This window comes from Lutra lutra, chromosome 16 (genome assembly GCF_902655055.1).
Source record: "Lutra lutra chromosome 16, mLutLut1.2, whole genome shotgun sequence".
Taxonomy (NCBI): domain Eukaryota; kingdom Metazoa; phylum Chordata; class Mammalia; order Carnivora; family Mustelidae; genus Lutra; species Lutra lutra.
Genome location: NC_062293.1, coordinates 13,872,247 through 13,892,061, shown reverse-complemented (window position 1 = coordinate 13,892,061; position 19,815 = coordinate 13,872,247). Strand labels below are relative to the sequence as shown.

At 39.5% G+C, this 19,815-nt stretch overlaps 1 protein-coding gene across 2 annotated transcripts; it reads right to left on the bottom strand.

Moving 5' to 3' along the window:
* Positions 1-332: 332 nt before the first annotated feature.
* NOL11 (nucleolar protein 11) lies at positions 333-19,351 on the bottom strand. 2 transcript variants are annotated; one of them, XM_047708136.1, is made up of 18 exons: positions 19,159-19,351; positions 17,072-17,185; positions 16,895-16,951; positions 15,051-15,199; positions 13,649-13,706; positions 13,205-13,349; positions 10,501-10,689; positions 8,759-8,835; positions 5,986-6,109; positions 5,305-5,393; positions 4,330-4,398; positions 3,688-3,872; positions 3,412-3,537; positions 3,026-3,256; positions 2,520-2,601; positions 1,536-1,628; positions 916-1,023; positions 333-751 (listed from the first exon to the last, which is right to left on the bottom strand). In XM_047708136.1, exons 1-18 carry the CDS (start codon positions 19,297-19,299, stop codon positions 635-637), a joined length of 2,154 nt encoding a protein of 717 aa, XP_047564092.1. In that variant the 5' UTR covers positions 19,300-19,351; the 3' UTR covers positions 333-634. The 2 variants fall into 2 exon arrangements, with proteins under 2 accessions (XP_047564092.1, XP_047564093.1); XM_047708137.1 differs by having other exon boundaries at positions 2,520-2,598.
* Positions 19,352-19,815: the final 464 nt, after the last annotated feature.

Genomic DNA, 19,815 nt, shown 5'->3' with positions numbered 1-19,815 from the left:
TATAAAAAACTATTTTCAGAAGAGAAACTTAAATTACCAACTAATCATGAAGATAATCTGAGATATAATAAATAGAAGGAGGTATTGTTCAACACCTGAGCATGTAAAGACGTAAGTGGAAGCAGGTAAAGTACAGAAGGAAGTGGCCGAAGAGAAGCATATGTCTGTATGAAGACCCTTCCCCACGCTGCTTACAGAATTCACCTCCTTTGTCGCCCGAGAGCTTAGACGCACTGGGACAGCTTCTGACTCTGATAAAACTACATTCTTCTTAAAATCACCGTTTCTATGGTGATTTTTTTTTTTAACTAAATGAAGAACTAATCAAAAAACATGGTAAGAAATCAGATTTTTATCAATACACAAATAAGTTTACTTAAAATCAGCTCAGTTACATATTTAAAAAAAGCTTCGGAACCTCTCCCCACCAATGTCTATAAACTAAAATAGGTTCACGTGAAACCTACAGTCCAACCCAGAAGCATCCGTAAGTGACGGCCCAGGTACTAGCTGACACATTTCTCTTGTCACTGACAGCGAGAGTCACAAACAAAACACATCCCTTGCCTGGATGAGCAGGAAGAAATCAGATAAAAGAGGCTCATAAAACGTCTGTGAAGGAGAACTGGTTATATCAGAAGAGTTCCAGCACTTCAATTGAATATAATTCTCTATTGTTCTTTTCTTGATTTAATTTCTGCAGCTCACGAAAACTTACTTCAATCTTGTTGAGCTCGGAACAAATGCAAACCTAAAGAAAAAAGTTTCGGAGTAACTTTTACCATAACTTTTACAACTACAAATCCTCCATGACCACTTATAACTATTCCAAGATAAAAATTTTAAGAATAAATTATAATTTAAGTGATAACTTGGGTACTAATGAAACTCGGTATATATCAAATAATCACACACCTGGGATTTCACAAACTTGTAAAGACTCAACAGTAGCCTTTTTGCTTCTGGTATCATTACAACAACAGTAAAGTTAGCATCCAGAAGTAGACATATCCAATCCATAATCTGAAGACAAACAGGAAAAGGAAAATTAAGATTTTAAATTTAATTTCAGCTTAATTCATTTTACAAAGTCCAGAATTATATCAGTTATAAAAATTAGCCTTGTTTACTAAAATCTAAACATTTAAGTTTAGAAATGGAGTAATTTCTAACCAGTATAAAAAATACTCTTCTTCGATTTACACTTATTTCACAAGCATAACTCAATCTTTTTCACATGATTTCACCCATGTAGGGAATTTACAAAACATATGAACAAAGAAAAAAGAGACAAACCAAAAATCAGCCTCTTAACTAGAGAGAACAACCATTGATTACCAGAGGGTAGGCAGGTGGAGGGATGGGGTAAACAGGCGAAGGGGAATAAGAGAGTTCCCTGATCATGATGAGCACTGGATGTTGTTAAGGGCTGAATCACTATACTGTATACCTGAAACTAGTATAATACTGTATGTTACCTATACTTGAATTAAAATAAAAAGTATAACAATAAATTGAAAAAAAGATGATCTTACTTGGTTCAGGGTTGGAGGGTGTAGCCCAGGAAGAGTCATAGTAGCATTTTCACTACACTTCAGATAAAGGAAATACAAATACTGGAGAAATAGCTGGGTAGGGGAAAAAAGGACAATTTATCACCTTGATAGAAAAATGTTCTCTCTATATAAAGCCAACAAAGAACCAAAAAAAATTAAGAAGGTACTGAGTTTAGTTACACATCAAACAAATATGCTAGACACCTGGGGACACAAAAATGAATAAAATGCAGTCTTTGCCATCAGTGAGGAATTCATCTGGTTTGGGAGGGGTGGCTGGGGAGCTTATTCTGTTTTTAAGTAGTAAGTAGAAAAGAAAATCCATCTCTCAGCAACTTTCAGTTTCTACTTAAAGAAAAACAACAACAACAACTAAACACCCAAAATGTGTATGTATCTATGTATGTATATATGTATTTTTAAAATAATCTCTACACCTAACATGGGCCCAAACTCATAACCCCGAGAGCAAGCATCACATGCTCTGCCAACTGAGCCAGCCAGACACTTGCTTTTAACTTAGATGGATTAACCTGGCCTTCAGGCTTGGCACCAGGAATATGCTAAGATCTGCCAACCAAAAGTTACTGTCTCCTAGGCACTATTTTTCAGGGTGGGGCTGGGAAACCTCTTATTCACATGAAAGAACCTGATAACCTTTCAAAAATGCCCTAAAGCTGGTTAGAGTTAAGCAGGAAAATGTACACCAGAAATAAGGGGTGCCTGGGTGCCTCAGTCAGTTAAGTGTCTGCCTTCAGCTCAGGTCATGATCATAGGGCCCAAGGATCAAGCCTCCCCCGCCTCCACCCCGCCCCCCATGAAGCTCCCCGGAGAGTGGAGAGTTTGCTTCTCCCTCTGACCTTCCCCCATCTGATGCATGCTCGCTCGCTCTCAAATAAATAAAGTCTTTAAAAAAATAAATAAAGCAGAAATAAAATTATATAAGATGCTAAGAACACTTACAGTGACATGTTGTGCTGGAATGTCTTTCAAGTGAGGCAGAAGAAACATTTCGCTGTAAGCCGAATGAAGAATTGCATTTCTACTTAGGACTAAAGGAAAACCTTGTTTCAATAAATAAAGGCTTTTCCACTGAAATTATGAGTAACTCCTTTCCCCAGTGATATCTCTTCTAAATTTGTAAGAAGTTTTACTTTTCTCAAAGAGTTCTATCACTGAACTTTCTCATAAATACCAGAGGTCATTTGGGATACTTCACTCCTGTAATTAGTATTTATCCAGAATATTAATTTTTAGAATCAATAAAGTTTCTGCCTTCACAAAGCTTCTTAAATCAGGTTTAAGAAAGCTGTTTGCATAGAGCACTGACTGTACTCCATTTTCCAGCAGAAACTGAAAAAAACCGAAAAACAGAAAACTACTGAAATGATCTATTTACTCCCTAGTTGCTGCTCAGCACTTGAGTGTAGGGAAAGAGACAATGCGGGGGAAATTATTTCAAAGGATACAGAAGAGCTGCTCTCTTTGGTATCACAGGGCACGACGTGGTCTCCTCTGCTGCATCCTGAGGCTTTTTGTTTAACTCCCGATCACAGTTACCACAGTTTTCTTCTTCAGCATTGAAGCCATTGTGAAGAACTTTCGTTTGCTCTTCCATTTTCTCCTCTTGCACAGAATCACTATAGTCAGAAACTGATTCCATATTGATTTCTACTTCTTGAAGACTGCCATCACTAATGCTATCGTGTTCATTGAAAGCGAGAAATGAATTCTAATCACTGCATGATCTCACTGGACAAATGTTCATTTTGTAGGCATTCAAAGTTTCAGAAATCAAGTAATGTAAAAGATTAAAAATGCAGTAATGAAAAAGGACCTTCAGCTTCTAACTTACCTCAAGAAAATTTTTAAGCAAGCACAGGTGACTGATTCAGGAATGTCAGGGAACTGTTGTAGACAGAGCTGTAACATCTGTACATCTGCCTTTTCTAAGGCTGCCTCCATCAAGCCAGGGCATAAGCTAAGACAAAAAAAATCATGAATCATTCTGGTGTATTAAGAAAAATCTCAAGTGCAAATACTGTATAAGCTTTTTCACAGTATGAAAATAAGTAAAAAACAAGGTCAAAGAAGTTATTGCATGTCAAGTGTGGTATACAGAAACACCTACCTATGAGAAAGCACGTGTGTTTGGATAAGCTGCATCAAAGAGTTCCGAGGATAAAATGATGGTTCTGCTTTGTGTCTTCCCAGGAGTTCTGATACTATGTCTCCAATAATAGTATTAAAGTCAGGTGTTGGTTTAATAGCCAAAAATTTACATAGTTCTTCTTCAATGTGTTTTTCTGAATCTTTCTGAAAGGGCAGAAGTAAGACAGTTCAGTCTGGTACATTAAAGTCACTCTGAACTTTAAAGTCACTAGCTCAACATTTTCTTAAATCATTAACAGTATTCATGCAATCCTGCGAAACTGGAGTTCATGCTGCAACTCACTGCCCAAAGACAAACTACAAAATACAAAACGGAACACAATGCCAGAGTTTAGAAATCAAATTCTTCAAGAGGCTCAGTTACAAACATATTCAATGCAAAGGGAAAGAGGCTGCCACCATCACACTGACCTCACAAAATACTTAGTAAAAGTCAAATAAGCCAAAGTACTAGATAGCTCTGACAATCTTAACGTACTACACAACTGTTAGCTACAGATACAAAAAAAAAAATGATCATAAAAGTAAGAATGAATGAATGTAGATGGGATTTCTTTTAACCACTTGAGCTGATTTTTGGTATTTTTAATACTGTATTTACCTTTATAGCAGATAGAAGTTGGCTGGATGCTGGATTCTGTACATTCACTTCAGGTTTTCTTCTCCTTAACTGGAATTAAGTAAATTAATGAGGATCTCAAAACAATGCCAAAGATCCAAAATATATTTAGGAGAATATAAGGTGTCTTAAAGAGTCTAGAATAGCATACGTATGCTCTAATCAAAAACTTTTTAAACTATTTTAATTTGGTTATAGTGAAAAGTAGATTTATTGCAACTAATTTAAATACCTTTAAGACTTTTAATGTATTTGTTTCTTAAACACAAAATCTCTACTCTCAGGAAGGCATTATTATTAATTGCAAACTGCCCATTTTCATATCTGTGTCTTAAACGTACATATGCCCATAATAATTAACTACTACACTACACATGTCATTTCTGGATAAAAGATGTCAGGTTAGTGGGTTCAAGATTCAAATTGCTCTGTCATTAAGATCAAAGCTATAGGGGCGCCTGGGTGGCTCAGTCATTGAGTGTCTGCCTTCGGCTCACGCCATGATCTCAGGGTCCTGGGATCAAGTCCTACATTGGGCTCCCTGCTCAGTGGGGAATTTGCTTCTCCCTCTCCCACAGCATCCTCCCTCGGGTCACATGTACATGCGTGCGCACGCGCTCTCTCAACAAAATCTTTTTTAAAAAGATCAAGGGCGGCTGGGTGACTCAGAGGGTTAAGCCTCTGCCTAAGGCTCAGGTCATGATCTCAGGGTCCTGGGATTGAGCCCCGCATCAGGATCTCTGCTCAGCAGGGAGCCTGCTTCCCCATCCCTCTCTGCCTGCCTCTCTGCCTACTTGTGATCTGTCAAATAAATAAAAATTAAAAAAAAAAAAAAGATCAAAGCTATAAGCATTGTACAGATGTGAATCATTAAGGTAATTCGACCTTTTCTTTTTTTTCTTTCTCCCCCCCCCCCAACATTTGCATTAACATTTCTATTTCAACTACCAAACTTACAATTCTCTTTGACTGCTCTGAGTTCTGGGATCCAAATCTATGTCCCCGAGATGTTTCCCAGTTTACAAAGTGAGGCACAGTCTGAGTGCCTAAGAAAACACAAAGCATACAATTTCTGGAATTTTTTGACTTACTGTATTTTGCCAACCAATCAAAGAACAAAAAATGACCATTTGCGCGCAGTTTAAGATCACTGTTTAAAGATCACTGAATTCCCTTGAGAACACCAGATCAGTACATCATAATACAGTATAAAGCTATGTGCCAGTAACATTAAGCCAAGAGAGGAGACCACTGATAAGCCTGGAAGGGTAAAACTATTAATCATTTTGTCTGGACTCTCCCACTGCCCCTGATGTCAGAACCCTGGTGTTTAGATCTTCAGTCTGCAGCAGCATCTGCAATGGAGACTGTTCCCAAGGTAGACACCTGGGTCAAGGAAACTTCAATAATTGTGGCAAATTTCAACATCAAAAACAGGTTCTGCAAACTGATCTACATCAAACTGGAAGTTAATAAAATGGTTTATCTTAGTAAAAAAACAGAAGGTCCTAGGGCACCTGGCTGGCTCAGTCAGTAGTGCATGCAACTCTTGATCTCAGGTTCAAGACCCACAATGGATATAGAGAGAGGTTACTTAAAAAACAAAATCAAAACCAAACCACAAACGGAAGTTCCTACCTGGATCTTGACTATGCTTGAGTTTTCCAAGAGCACCTGCTAATGAAGATACTTCACACTTGTACGGAATCACCGTAAGAAATTTTCCATGTAGCACAAATAAATTTTCCCCATAATACCAGAGCTACAAAAAAATGTTATAAAAAACGTAAGCAGGGGCGCCTGGGTGTCTCAGTCATTAAGCATCTGCCTTAGGCTCAGGTCATGATCCCAGGGTCCTGGGATTGAGCCCCGTACCAGGCTCCCTGTTCATCAGGAAGCCTGCTTCTCCCTCTCCCACTCCCCCTGCTTGTATCCCCTCTCTCACTGTTTCTCTCTCTGTCAAATAAATAAATAAAATCTTTTTAAAAAGGAAAAAAGTAAGCAATTTTTTTTTTCCACTTCTAAGATCTGAGTTGCATTTATAACAATAATTTATGGTATGAGGAATCTTAACAAAAAAAAAAATGACAAAACAAAGTTAAGCAACTTTCCAGAATAATCTCACATGTACAACCTACTAACTGAGTAGGTTTACACAGCTCTTATTTTTGCCCGCGTCTGAATAAAGCATAATTTGAAGAATACGCTTTACTCCTAAAAAATTTGATCAACATATGCATTTAAAATAATTATTTAAAAGTAATATTGCCACTGTTATACACCTATTAATGTAATAATTACCAAGGGTACCGTAACAGGGCACTCTGTTAATGATGTGCTAGGTGATAAAAGCAGAATTTAATGTTTTTGTTTTTGTTTTGGTGCAGAAAGGTGATTTTTATTAAAGCACGGGGACAGCACCCATGGGGAGAAAGGGCTGCTGCTAACATTGTTTCTATCTTATCACTCCACTTTTTAAAACGGTAAAATGTAAGATGGATATATGAACAAAAAGCTTAAAGGAACATGGAAATCAAACAAGTTTGTTAGAGTGGTAGAACTGTAAGTGGTTAATTTTGTTATTATTTGTTTCAATATAAAATCATATTGCATGCTGTGAAATCTAGACTCCTTATGCTCTAATTACAACTATCTTTTTTTTTTTTTTAAAGATTTTATTTATTTATTTGACAGAGAGAGATCACAAGTAGGCAGAGAGGCAGGCAGAGAGAGAGGAGGAAGCAGGCTCCCTGCTGAGCAGAGAGCCCGATGCGGGGCTCGATCCCAGGATCCCGAGATCACGACCCGAGCCGAAGGCAGAGGCCCAACCCACTGAGCCACCCAGGTGCCCCTAATTACAACTATCTTAACATCACATTACCTTGATTACATTTTACTTATATATGAAAATGCATTCACTAAACAACCAATCCTTATGGGCACCTTTGATAGACACTGAAGAAAAAATGGGTAACAAAATAGACAAGGACCCCTGCCTCAGAAGTTTGGTCTGGCTGGCTAACATTTAAACTCTTCAATAATTCTTATGTAAGTGGCGCCTGAGTGGCTCAGTCAGTTAAGCATCCAACTCTTCATTTCAGCTCAGGTCATGATCTCAGGACCCTGGGATGGAGTCCCGTAGTGGCTTCTGCACTCAGCGGGGAGTCTACTTGAGATTCTCTCTCTCCTCTCCCTTTGCCCCTCACTGTGCTTGTGCCTGCCCTCCCTCTCTTTGTCTCTGTCCCTCAAATAAATACAGAAATAAATCTTAAAAAAATAATCCTTATGTAACTCCATGATAATGTTAACCATGTAACCTAAAAGACTAATTTCCTAAGAAAAGTAACAGCCCTGGTGTATGGTTCAAAATACAAGTGGAACTGGAATGGGGCTCCTGGCTGGCTTAGTCAGTAGAGCATGTGACTCTTGGTCTCGAAGTTTTGAGTTCAAGCCCCACACTAGATATAGAGAATACTTAAAAAAAATAATAATAAAGGGGCACCTGGGTGGCTCAGTAGGTTAAGCCTCTGCCCTCAACTCAGGTCATGATCTCAGGCTCATGGGATCGAGCCCCGTATCAGGCTCTCTGCTCAGCGGGGAGCCTGCTTCCCCCTCCACCTGCCTGCCTCTCTGCCTACTTGTGATCTCTCTGTCCAACAAACAAATAAAATCTCTAAAAAATAATAATAATAAACAGAAATATTTATAAAGAAATACAAAAGTAAAAACTTCAGGGGCACCTGGGTGGCTCAGTGGGTTGAAGCCTCTGTTTCTGGCTCAGGTCATGATCCCAGGGTCCTGGGATCGAGCCCCACATCGGGCTCTCTGCTCAGCAGGAAGCCTGCCCCCCCACTCTCTGCCTGCCTCTCTGCCTACTTGTGCTCTCTATCAAATAAATAAATAAAATCTTAAAAAAAAAAAAGTAAAAACTTCAAACCAAAGAGCAGCTACGTTTTATTTGCTCATTGTTCTTCCTTGATCTAAAATTGCCTATATGGGGCGCCTGCGTGGCTCAGTGGGTTAAGCCTCTGCCTTCACTCAGGTCATGATCCCGGGGTCCTGGGATCGAGCCCCACATCAGGCTCTCTGCTTGACAGGGAGCCTGCTTCCCCCTCTCTCTCTCTGCCTGCCTCTCTGCCTACTTGTGATCTCTCTCTGTCAAATAAATAAATAAAAATTTTAAAAAATAAATAAATAAATAAATAAAATAAAATAGCCTATAATTGAAAGTGACAAACTTAACAAAAATTGAAACAATAACCAAATTAAATATAATCTTGCAAGTAAAAATTATTTTCTCAATTTAATAAAAAACTGCTAAATTATTAAAATACGAAGTCTCTTCCTTTATACTGTATTTATCATGCACAAAAGTAACTAAATTTGAAAATCCCCAAAACCAAAAACTTACTTGACCACTGGTCCCCTGTGGTAGTTCTTTGGAAGCCTGTAGTGTTTGAAATTTTGTGTTCCAGATGGAGACGCATTCTACAAAGACAGACAGACAAATTCAGAGCTGTACCACACATAAACATGTGACGCTGAGGGTGATGGGGAAGGAAGTGAGGAGATTAGGGAGACTCACACTTAAACATGTAAGTCTTGTTTTATTAGGTATAAAATGAGTAATGAAGAGAGTGATTGCCACAGAAACTCAAGGAAATGAGATCTTATGACAAGAAGTGAACATGGGTGAGGGCAGCGGGCATATGGGATATCTACATACCTTCCCCTCAATTTTGCTGTGAACCTTAAACTGCTCTAAAAAAATAAAGTGTTAATAATAACAATAATAGTAAATTAGTAATAAATGTTGATATGGAAAGGGCTCTACGATCCCTCAGTAAGTGAATAAATAAGGTGCACAAGTGTGAATGGTTTGCTACTATACATGTAAAAAGAAGAGGAAAGAAAAGTTAAGTAGTAGTATTTGCTTGTACACATGTGCTTGTACCCATGTCTAGAAAGAGCCACAGGAAGCTCTAACAGTAGTTACCGGGCTTTGGTGATTAGAGCAGGACCCAGAAGAGGGATGCCGGTAGGGGCGAGAGAAGCACAGCATGGTAAAGTGACAAAGTGCCGGGACAGGAGATCAGTAAGGTCTGTGGCCTGGGTAAAAAAGGTCACCCTACTTAGTTATCCAATACCTGTCTGCTGACTTGTAAAACAGGACTGCTGTTAGTAACTACTTTGTTTCCTAGTGTTGCTGAAAGATTAAATGATACAAACAAGATAATATACATAAAATGCCCTGCGCAGGATAGCTGTGCTGTAACTAGTAGCTCCTATCTTAAGAGGGAGAAACGTAAGAACAAAGTACACGGACTACGATGGACAGGTTAAGAGTACAGTCAGTAGGCAGCCTGGGATGAATAAATCAAAAGATTCTTGCTCAGAAACTGAGAAAAGAGACTGGAAAGAGTGGATGAGGTCTAGACTATGGAGAGACCTTAATACTAGACAAAAGATTCTGAGTTTCATAGTGTTGCCTGAAAGACCCTAATCTCACACTGGCCAGAACAAATGTATTTTTTGTGATAGACAGTAAGTCTGTGTGTGTGTGGAGGGGTTATCTGGGGGCAAGAGGAGGTGGAAAGGAGAATGATGCTCTGATGTCAGAGATGAAAAAGCCTATTAGCAGTTCCTGAATATCAGGTTGTCCAAGTCTAGTGGATTTCCTTTCTGCTGAAAGGCTATGAATTCGAATCCCTACCACAAGGCTTACCGATGATCAAATGCCTACGGGCTGGCACAGATATTGGCAGTTTTTATTCCTTTAAGACATTAATCATAGGCAAGGTAGTGATACAAGGAATATTTCTAAAAGACGGGGCACCTGGCAGGCTCAGTCAACAGAATATGTGACTCTTGATCTCAGGGTTTTAAGTTTGAGTGTTGGGTGTAGAAATAAGTAAAAATAAATAGGTAAATAAGTAAATACACAAATAAATAAAATAAACAAACTTTAAAAAAGTAACTAATGTAAGATGAAATCAAAGGCCTATTCAAGGAGAGTTAGGAAGCTACAAAAATAATTTGATTATGATGCTAAAGAAAATTAATGGGTGATAATAAATAAAAAAGAAAAAGACTAAAAGGCACACTTTGAAGGAAAAATCCAAAGGACTTCTTAATGGATCAGATTTCAGTCACCCTTGGAAGACGGCAGCGGTGGTCCTAGGACCGCTACATGATCTTGATCCAGGACGGTGAGTGCAACACCATTTCGAGCATCACCAGACACCACAGTCTTGAGCAACAGTGATCTAACCACCCTCTGATCTTTCTCTGGGTCACGTGGATGTATTGGTACCAAGGTTTCATATATACATCCATCAGAGCCTGTTGGAAACAAGTATTTGCTATTATCAGATAAAGGACAGCTCTGTATCTGTTACAGTTCAAAGTACTAGGTTGTTTGTAAGTTGTATCAATTTCATATAGGATACAACTAGAAAAATAAACAGATTCAAAATCATACCACTCTATGCTTTCCCTTAAATTGTACTACAAACCTAAACTTGAGGGAGGAATATTATTATTAAATCTCTCAGTAAGAAATGTCACAACAGCTAAATACTCATTACAACTTAGAATATGCGAGGGAACTGCAGGAATACAGACAATCTAGTCACTAAAAGGATATACCTCACATTCAACATTAATTATGAATAATAATCTTATATGAAAACCATATGAAATTGCTGGTTTTTTGACATGTCAACTGAATTTTGGCAATTTTATTGTGGTTCTAGTTATGCTACAGGAAGATTTTATGACCTTTGGTTCAGATTCCCTTATTACAGTATTCATTCAGTAAGCTAAAACTTAACTCATAAACTTTCATTCAGCAATAAGAGTATCTGGGGCACCTGGCTGGCTTAGTTTGTAGAGTATGCAATTCTTAATCTCAGTTGTGAAGTCAAGCCCCATGATGGGCATGAAGCCTACTTAAAAAACCAAACTAGGGGTGCCTGGGTGGCTCAGTGGGTTAAGCCTCTGCCTTCAGCTCAGGTCATGATCTTAGAGTCCTGGGATCGAGTCCCGCATCAGGCTCTCTGCTCAGCAGGGAGCCTGCTTCCTCCTCTCTCCCTCTTTGCCTGCCTCTCTGCCTACTTGTGATCTCTCTCTGTCAAATAAATAAATAAAATCTTTAAAAAAAAAAAAAAAACTAAACCAAACCAAGCCAAATCACTAAGTATATCTTACAGATTAAACTATAAGAAAACCAGTCCCTCTTAAGCAAAGGCATTAAGCGAATTCCAAAGATCTTCTAGATAAAATAAATGATGGGAACTTTTTCTTAATAGCCATTGCAGGGGCGCCTGGGTGGCTCAGTGGGTTAAGCCGCTGCCTTCGGCTCAGGTCATGATCTCAGGGTCCTGGGATCGAGTCCCGCATCGGGCTCTCTGCTCAGCAGGAAGCCTGCTTCCCTCTCTCTCTCTGCCTTCCTCTCCGTCTACTTGTGATCTCTGTCAAATAAATAAATAAAATCTTTAAAAAAAAAAAAATAGCCATTGCAAACATTTGCACATTAAAAAATCTCACAGATTTTTTAACTGGGGTGGGAGGAAGGGATAATTCGGTGATGGGCATTAAGGAGGGTACTTGATGTAATGAGCACTGGGTGTTATATGCAACTAATGAATCACTAAATTCTACCTCTGAAACCAATAAAAAAAAGATATTAAGATTTTTAAATTGTCATACTATGAAAATATTGTCCTTGTTCTTTCCTCCCTTAATTCTCTCAAAACAACTTCAAGAGGAGCCATAAAGGGCAGGATAAAGAGGACACCACAAAGGCATTTTTCTTTTTCCTAGTCACCTAAGATTGGGGTTATGCTTTAGACCATTAGATACAGATAATCTACAAGGGATCAACAAATCTATAAAATGCTGGATGGCATAGGCCACGAATGCTTTGCTAGATTCCATTAACTCACCTGCCTCCACCATCATTCAAAGAAGGGTCCCCTAAATCTTAAGGATAGAAAAGAGAACTAGAAGGGTCACTCAATACCAACCTTCGTTATTTTATTATTTACTTATTTTTAAAGTTTTTATTTATTTATTTGACAGAGAGAGTGTGTGGGTGTGTGTGTGAGCATAAGTAGACAGAGCAGCAGGCAGAGGGAGAGGGAGAAGCAGGTGAGCAGAGATCCCAAGGTGGGACGCGATCCCAGGACCCCAGGACCACAACCTGAACTGAAGGCAGATGCTTAATGGACTAAGCCAACGAGGGCCGCCTTAGTTATTTTATGCTTCACTACTTACAGTATCAAAGAACCTAGCCTTATGATGATAAAAATAAAAAAGGATTTTTCCTTTTTTTATTGGTATTATGTTACTACTGCTTTATATATATATATGTGTGTGTGTGTGTGTGTGTATTATATATTTATAGTTAATATATAAATAAAACCTGTTAAAATATACATACATATGTATATTTTAACAGATTTTATTTATTTGAAAGAGAGAAACAGCAAACATAGGCAGGGGGAGAGGAAGAGGGAAAGAGAAAGGGAGAAGCAGACTCTCTGCTGAGGAGGGAGCCCAGGACTGGGAGGTCTCAGGACCTCAGGATCGTGACCTGAACTGAAGGCAGACACTTAATGGACCGAGCACTCAGGTGCCCTGATAAATCTTAAGATATAAAAATTAGCTGCAGAGAACCAGTGACGTAATGCATGACAGATATGGCAAAGTGCAAAAAGTAAAGGCACAAATGCTTGGAAGGAAGCACAGGAAGGGAAGTGCTACAATAGAAAACTGCAAAAAACCTCAGATGCTAACTCAGAAAACCCACCATCCTTTATTTATCATCTCTGTAAGTTTGAAGAAAAATACTTACTTAATGACATCAAAGAGATGAAGTTCCGATCCACAGATGCGCTGAAACTCTGTATAACAGATTTTTCTTCTTGTCCAAGTAAGAGCGTGTATTTGCTTAAGGTATGTGAGTTGAACTTTTGTATGTAAGCAAAGTAATTTCCATGCTGCACATAAAAAGGTTATTTTATTTAAAAATATTCCCATTTCAACCAATTATATTTAAATGTTAAAGCCAGTTGTCACCCTCCTAATTACTTTAATGAGTGCTTAAAAACCTCTCATCCAATTAAAGTAAAATTGTTCTAAAAAATATTTCATTGTAACTAGATTTTTTAGTATTTAAAAAAGATATACAATAAAAAAATCTTCTGAGAGAAATACTAAAGCCCATTTTTAGTTTAAAAATAATATATGTGAATTTGAAATGTCACAAAATAGGCCAGGAATTAAAGATACCACTTACTTTTTCAGTAATAAAAATTAGAACAGGATGCTTAAATACCATGAAAATCTTTGTCCACCTAAAAAAAATAGAAGAAAATTTATAAAATGCCAAATCACCAGCTGAGAGAAACCTATCAAGCTAAATTTCAAAGAATATCTACTATAATTTTTTAGAGTCAAAGAGATGTCAGAGAACTTAATTCAGTGTTTCAAAATACATTTCACAGAGAATTAGTAGGTATTTCTCTGCCAAATGAATCTCTGGATTAAATGCAAGTTGCTTATTTTCCTAGAGCTTTAAAGACAATGTGAATTGTAAAGCTCCAAAGGGGTGGGTGTGTAACAGTAGGCAGTGTTATTCAAGCTATTTGACTCCTCCCCTTCCCGTTCCTTTTCAGTCACTTTTAGGACTAGTGCTCTGAGGAAAACATTAGGATCTCACCTGCCTGGAGAGGAGGCACAGGAAGATAAAGGGCTTGTAACTGAGGCTACATAGCCAAATTCTGGCAAAGTGGCCACTAGAACTCATATTCTCTACCTATTTCCCTTTTGCCTGAAGATTTCCTCCAAACACAGTTGCTCACACATTAGAGCCATTCAACAGAGCAGTCCAAGATACACCTGGTCATTTTCTACATTGTTCACTAAATACAAGGCTTCCTTCTGACTTTTAGAAATTTAGCTTGCATCAAGTGGACCAGGAGAAGCAGCAAGTTAACTAAATAGGAAATGTGATAAAATAATGGGGACTGGAGGGGCACCTGGGTGGTGCAGTTGGTTAGGTGTCTACCTTCGGCTCAAGTCATGATCCTAGGGTCCGGGGATCAGGCTCTGAACCCGGCTCCCTGCTCAGCGGGGAGTCTGTTTCTCCCTCTGCCTGCCACTCCCCCTGTTTGTACAAAATCTCTCTCTCTGACAAATAAATAAATAAAATCTTAAAAAAAAAAAATGGGGACTAGAGAAATGTGAAATCATGAAATTTCCTTCTATCATTTGAGAGTCATTTTCCCAGTTTTATACCAGAATCTGGGAAAGCAGGGTGCTCAAAGGACTATCATCATGTCACTAACAACAAACTATACTTGTCCTCAGGGGTAAGGGTTCTGACCTTGGCAGTCAGGGCAATTTAACAGGGAGAGATTTTGGGCTCATGGCACTAGCCACGTCATCTTCAAATAACTCCTATACAGTCTTCTGTCATCAAAACAGGACTCACATACCTATACAGTCTTCGCAATCACCGATCACTCCAGAGGCTTTTGGAGGATGCTAATTTGATCAATGGCATATAAATGGTTTTTAATTAAGCTTTTACTGTATTTATAACCAAAATACTTTTGATCAAAGCAAAGAATGCTATAAAAATATGAACAGTAGATTTTTATTACGGAAAAAATTCACTTACAAGTATTGGAACTTACTTAATCACTTCTTCATCAGAGATAACAGTTTCAATTTTCTGCTGGGGCTCTGCAAGCAAGGCCTCTAAGCCACGAACAGCACCTTCCTTGAAGAGCACTAAGGGTTCTGCCCCTTGTATTGAATGTATCCTATATATCTCAGCAGACAACTAGAAGAAAGTAAGAATGCATTAGTTTTTATTCTAAAACAATTGCTCCCTAAGAGAATAAGGACATTTACAGAAAGTTTATTTTTAAGAACTGACTTGTTTTCATTTTGATTCAGCTTTATATGGTTCCACAGTCAAATGTACAACATAAAATACATACAGAAACCTTTTGCTCCTATACCATTTACCCTGTCCCCTGCTTTACCCTTAAGTCATCACTTTATAAGATATCTATTTATTTATTTGAAGATTTTGTTTATTTATTTAGAGAGAGCATGGGTGAGCAGAGGGAGGGGCACAGGGAGAGGGAAACAGAAATCAAGCAGGCTCTATACTGAGCGCAGAGTCCAATGTGGGGCTTGATCCTACAACCCTGAGATCATGACATGAGCCTCAATCAAGAGTCTGACACTTAACTGACTGAGCCAACCGTAAATCATCATTTTTATGCATTTTTGGTTTATCCTTTTATTTTGACTACCACCTGGCTCTCAAAACTTGAAGGTGGGGAGAGGTATAAATGACACCACTAATGCAGTTTTAAGCAGTTCTGGGGCTAGATAAAGACTGATGCCATAATTGCAACTACAGCCTGTAAGCCCAAGAAAAGAAGTTAACTCCACTGTAAAATTAAGGATCATGTTACTGCAAGGTGAATAAAAAGACTGGGGCCAGGAGACAACGGTTAGCTAGGTAGAAGTTTCAAGGGTCCAAGTGGTAACTGTCATTACATCTCAATCAGTTCTATCATGTGCCACTTCTAAAATCTACCAATTATATTTAGTTAGACATTTAGAACTGGAAAGAACTTTCAAGGTTACCCTAGTTTGAGACCCTCATTTTTAAGTAAGAAAAGTTAATTAACACACTTTAGGTTAGGAGTGCCTGGGTGGCTTGATCTGTTAAGCTTATGACTCTTGATTTCGGCTCAAGCCATGATCTCAGGGTTGTGAAATCCAGCCCTGTCTCTGGCTCCATGCTCAGAGGGGTCTGCTTGAGATTCTCTCTCTCCCTTCCACCACCCCCGACCACTTGCACGTGCTCTGTCTCTCAAATAAATAGATCTTTAAACACACACACACACACACACACTTAGGTCATTAGTAGAAAAGGCACAGATACTCAAGGTTCTTTCTTACTGCATTCTGTACACTCTTAAGCTATATAATAAAATCAGCAGGGTCTGTTCTACCTATTTTAAGAAAGGGTACAGTGAAGTTCTCACAAGGGACACATCATAAACATCTAAACTTATGGAAGTACCATTCAGGAATTATTTAAATCCTTAATCTCATGTAATAATAAAGTTTCTATTTTCTAACACATTAATGAACTAAGATGTGTTCCAAGATACACTATAAAATAACTAGAATGAAAAGCTGATATAACTTTTATGCTCACTTTCACAGATATACTAAGATTAACAAAATACTACATTACAAATTATTGCATCTCACCAATAAGCTAACAGACATACTAGTAAATCCAAAGACTAATATGTGAGCCTGGGTGGCTCAGTTAGTTAAGTGTCTCCTTTCAGCTCAGGTCACGATTGTGGGGTCCTAGGATTGAGCCCCGCATCAGACTCCCTGCTCAGCCGGGAGTTGCTTCTCCTTCTCCCCACTTGTGCTCTCTTTCTTTCTCTCAAATAAATAAAGATCTTAAAAAAAAAAAAAAAAAAATCCAAAGACTTACTGTAGCTTTAAATACTTTATCCAGGTTTACGTCTTCATTACTCCATATTCTCAAAACCTTAAATCAATACACACAAGTTAAAAAAGCATTCCAATTTCCACTTACATTTAACACAAATAGTTAATAAATCGACATTTGATTTGTTGCATACATTATATAAAAAGTTTTAAATCTCACCTTATTATCATGTACAACAATATACTCTCCAGTTTGAAAGTTGCATACAGCTGGACATGTTATAATTTGACCTTGTTTCACCGACCAGCTTCCCAAGGGTTTCTGATCAGAAACCTAGTAAAATCAAGGCAACATAAAATATTCAAAAACTCAATTTCAGATATTAGAGCAATTAAATTTACAATCAAGACAAAGAAAATAAGAATTAAAATAATAACATTTAATAAATTTCCTAAAGTGGGGCACCTGGGTGGCTCAGTGGGTTAAGCCTCTGCCTTCAGCTCGGGTCATGATCCCAGGGTCCTGGGATGGAGCCCCACATCAGGCTCTCTGCTCAGCATGGAGCCTGCTTCCCCCTCTCTCTGCCTGCCTCTCTGCCTACTTGTGATCTGTCAAATAAATAAATAAAATCTTTAAAAATATATTAAAAAAAAATAAATTTCCTAAAGTAAAAAAGTAAGTAATCACAAAAAAGGCAAACACTGTACGATTCCACTTTAAGACAGAAAGTGAATGGTGGTGTCAGGGGTTGGGGGAATGGGGAGTTACTTCTTATTTAGTTTTTCAAGATGAAGGGTTTGGGAGACGGATGATGTGAAGGCTGCACAACATAAACATACTTAATACACTGTACAATATACTCAAAAAATAGTTAACAGTAAACTGCATGTTGTATTTTACTACACATATAAAAAGCTTGGGGTGCCAGGGTGCCTGGATGGCTCAGTTGTTAAGAGTCTGCCTTCGGCCTCTGGCCATGATCCCAGGACCCTGGGATCCGAGCCCTGCATCAGGCTTGCTCAGCGGGAAGCCTGTTTCTCCCTCTCCCACTTCCCTGTTTGTGTTCCCGCTCTCACTGTCTCTCTCTGCTGTCTCTCTCTCCATCAAATAAATAAATAAAATGTTTAAAACACACACACACACAACAAAAAACTTGGGGTGACTGGGTGGCTCAATTGGTTAAGCCTCTGTCTTTGGCTAGGGTCATGATCTCTGAGTCCCCGGGATGACCTGCCCGCTCCCCCCATCAGCCTCCCAGCTCAGCAGCAGTCTGCTTCTCCCTCTTTCTCAAATAAATATTCTTTAAAAAATAAAAAACTTTAAAAAATTAATTAAAATGAAAATGTAACTAAGTTACTAAAAGAGAAAAGTAAATTAACAACACTTTTTAGTAAATAGTACATTTTAAAAAATGGGATTCCACTGTGCCTTTGAACGGGGCATGGGAAACTGAGCAGGTATACCTGGGATCATGCCAATTCCAGTCACTGTAAATTTTAAGTCCACCCGATGGTGGAGGTAAAAACCAACAGTGTCATCAGAAAGAGTCAACACCGGCAAACACTACAGGGAATGTTGGCAACCTGTTCCCAAAATTTCAAAGTAGCTAGCTAGCTTCTTAAAGACACGGGAAACTATGTTCAGCAGTCCAGATAAAAATAATTACTTTCTACGAGACTACTAAAAGCAAAACTGCTCAGGAGTCTTGAGTGAAGAGTTTGGATAAAAAGGGGGCGGCACCTATAGAGCCTGCCAAGGACTCAACTCCAGGATTTACAGCGGATTTTAGTTGGCAACTGACAGCTCACTCGGAATCAGGATTGCGTCAAGCTACTAAGAAATCAAACGAGCAAAACAATGCGCAAAACTTTTCCCCCAAAGAGAGGGGGAAAGTGTATGAGCACAAAGTTAAACCACTGTTCCCACGCTGCCAGTCACTCTCTCCCGCCCGATCTCTGTTCAACCCTTCTGCGGGCAGCGAGAGTAACTGAAGACCCAGGAGGGGATCTTAAGGCCATCACCCGGAGATGCGAAGCGAAAGCCCAGGTTTTCCTTTCCTTTCTGCGTCTAACCCACGTGCACTCAGACGCTCCGCCGCCTGAAAGTCAGAAAAAGGTCTCTCTCTCTCCAGAAAAACAACCGAGTCCTACACTAGACCTCATTCAGCGTCCCGAAGAGGCCAAGCCAGCTCTCCAATAAGCCGCTAGACGATCTCTCTCTGAAGCTGTGAGAAACCTGCAGCTCTGGCTCTGTGCTCAGAAGGGGGCGAGACCTCAGCGGGCGCTCTCCGACCACATCACCCTCACCTTATAGAGGATGACGGTCCTGCCGCCGTCCGTCACTAAAAACTGGTCTGCTTTGTCGCTCTGCTCCACGCCTAGGAGTCCGTGAGGCCCGGCACCCAACGGTACCGCAGACAACGTGAACCCCTCCTCCAAGGCTGCCATTTTGGGCAAACCTACGGACTGCAGCTCATCCCTCCCGGCAGGCTTTGCGCTTTCTCTCGCGAGAACTAGGAGCCGGACGGGACAGACACTTGCCAAATAAGAACCCTGTTTGCTGAGCGGGCGACCTCTGGCGGGCATGGACGGCGCGGCCGGCGTGCCTGGCTGTGGGCAGCGCCGGGTGGGCGGAGCCGGGACGTTACCTCTAGACTCCTCCTCCCAGCCACGCCCCCCGGGGTCCCGGATGTACTCCTCTGGAGACGGGAAGGGCGGGCCTGGGAATGTCTTACCTGTCACGTGCAGTCGCTTCAGCCGGGGCGCACTTTTCAGGCCAGGATTTGAGAGGCTGAAGGGTGGGCGTGGCAAGCAGGCAAATACAAATAAGCTCCTTTTTGCTTTGTTCTACTTTGTCACTTTAAGTGAACTCTTTGGGAATTCTTGCCACGGCCTCAAGAAACACTGAGCTAAAGAAAAGAAATGTCCCTCTTCAGATAAACTCTTGATAAAGTGCTGTACTTA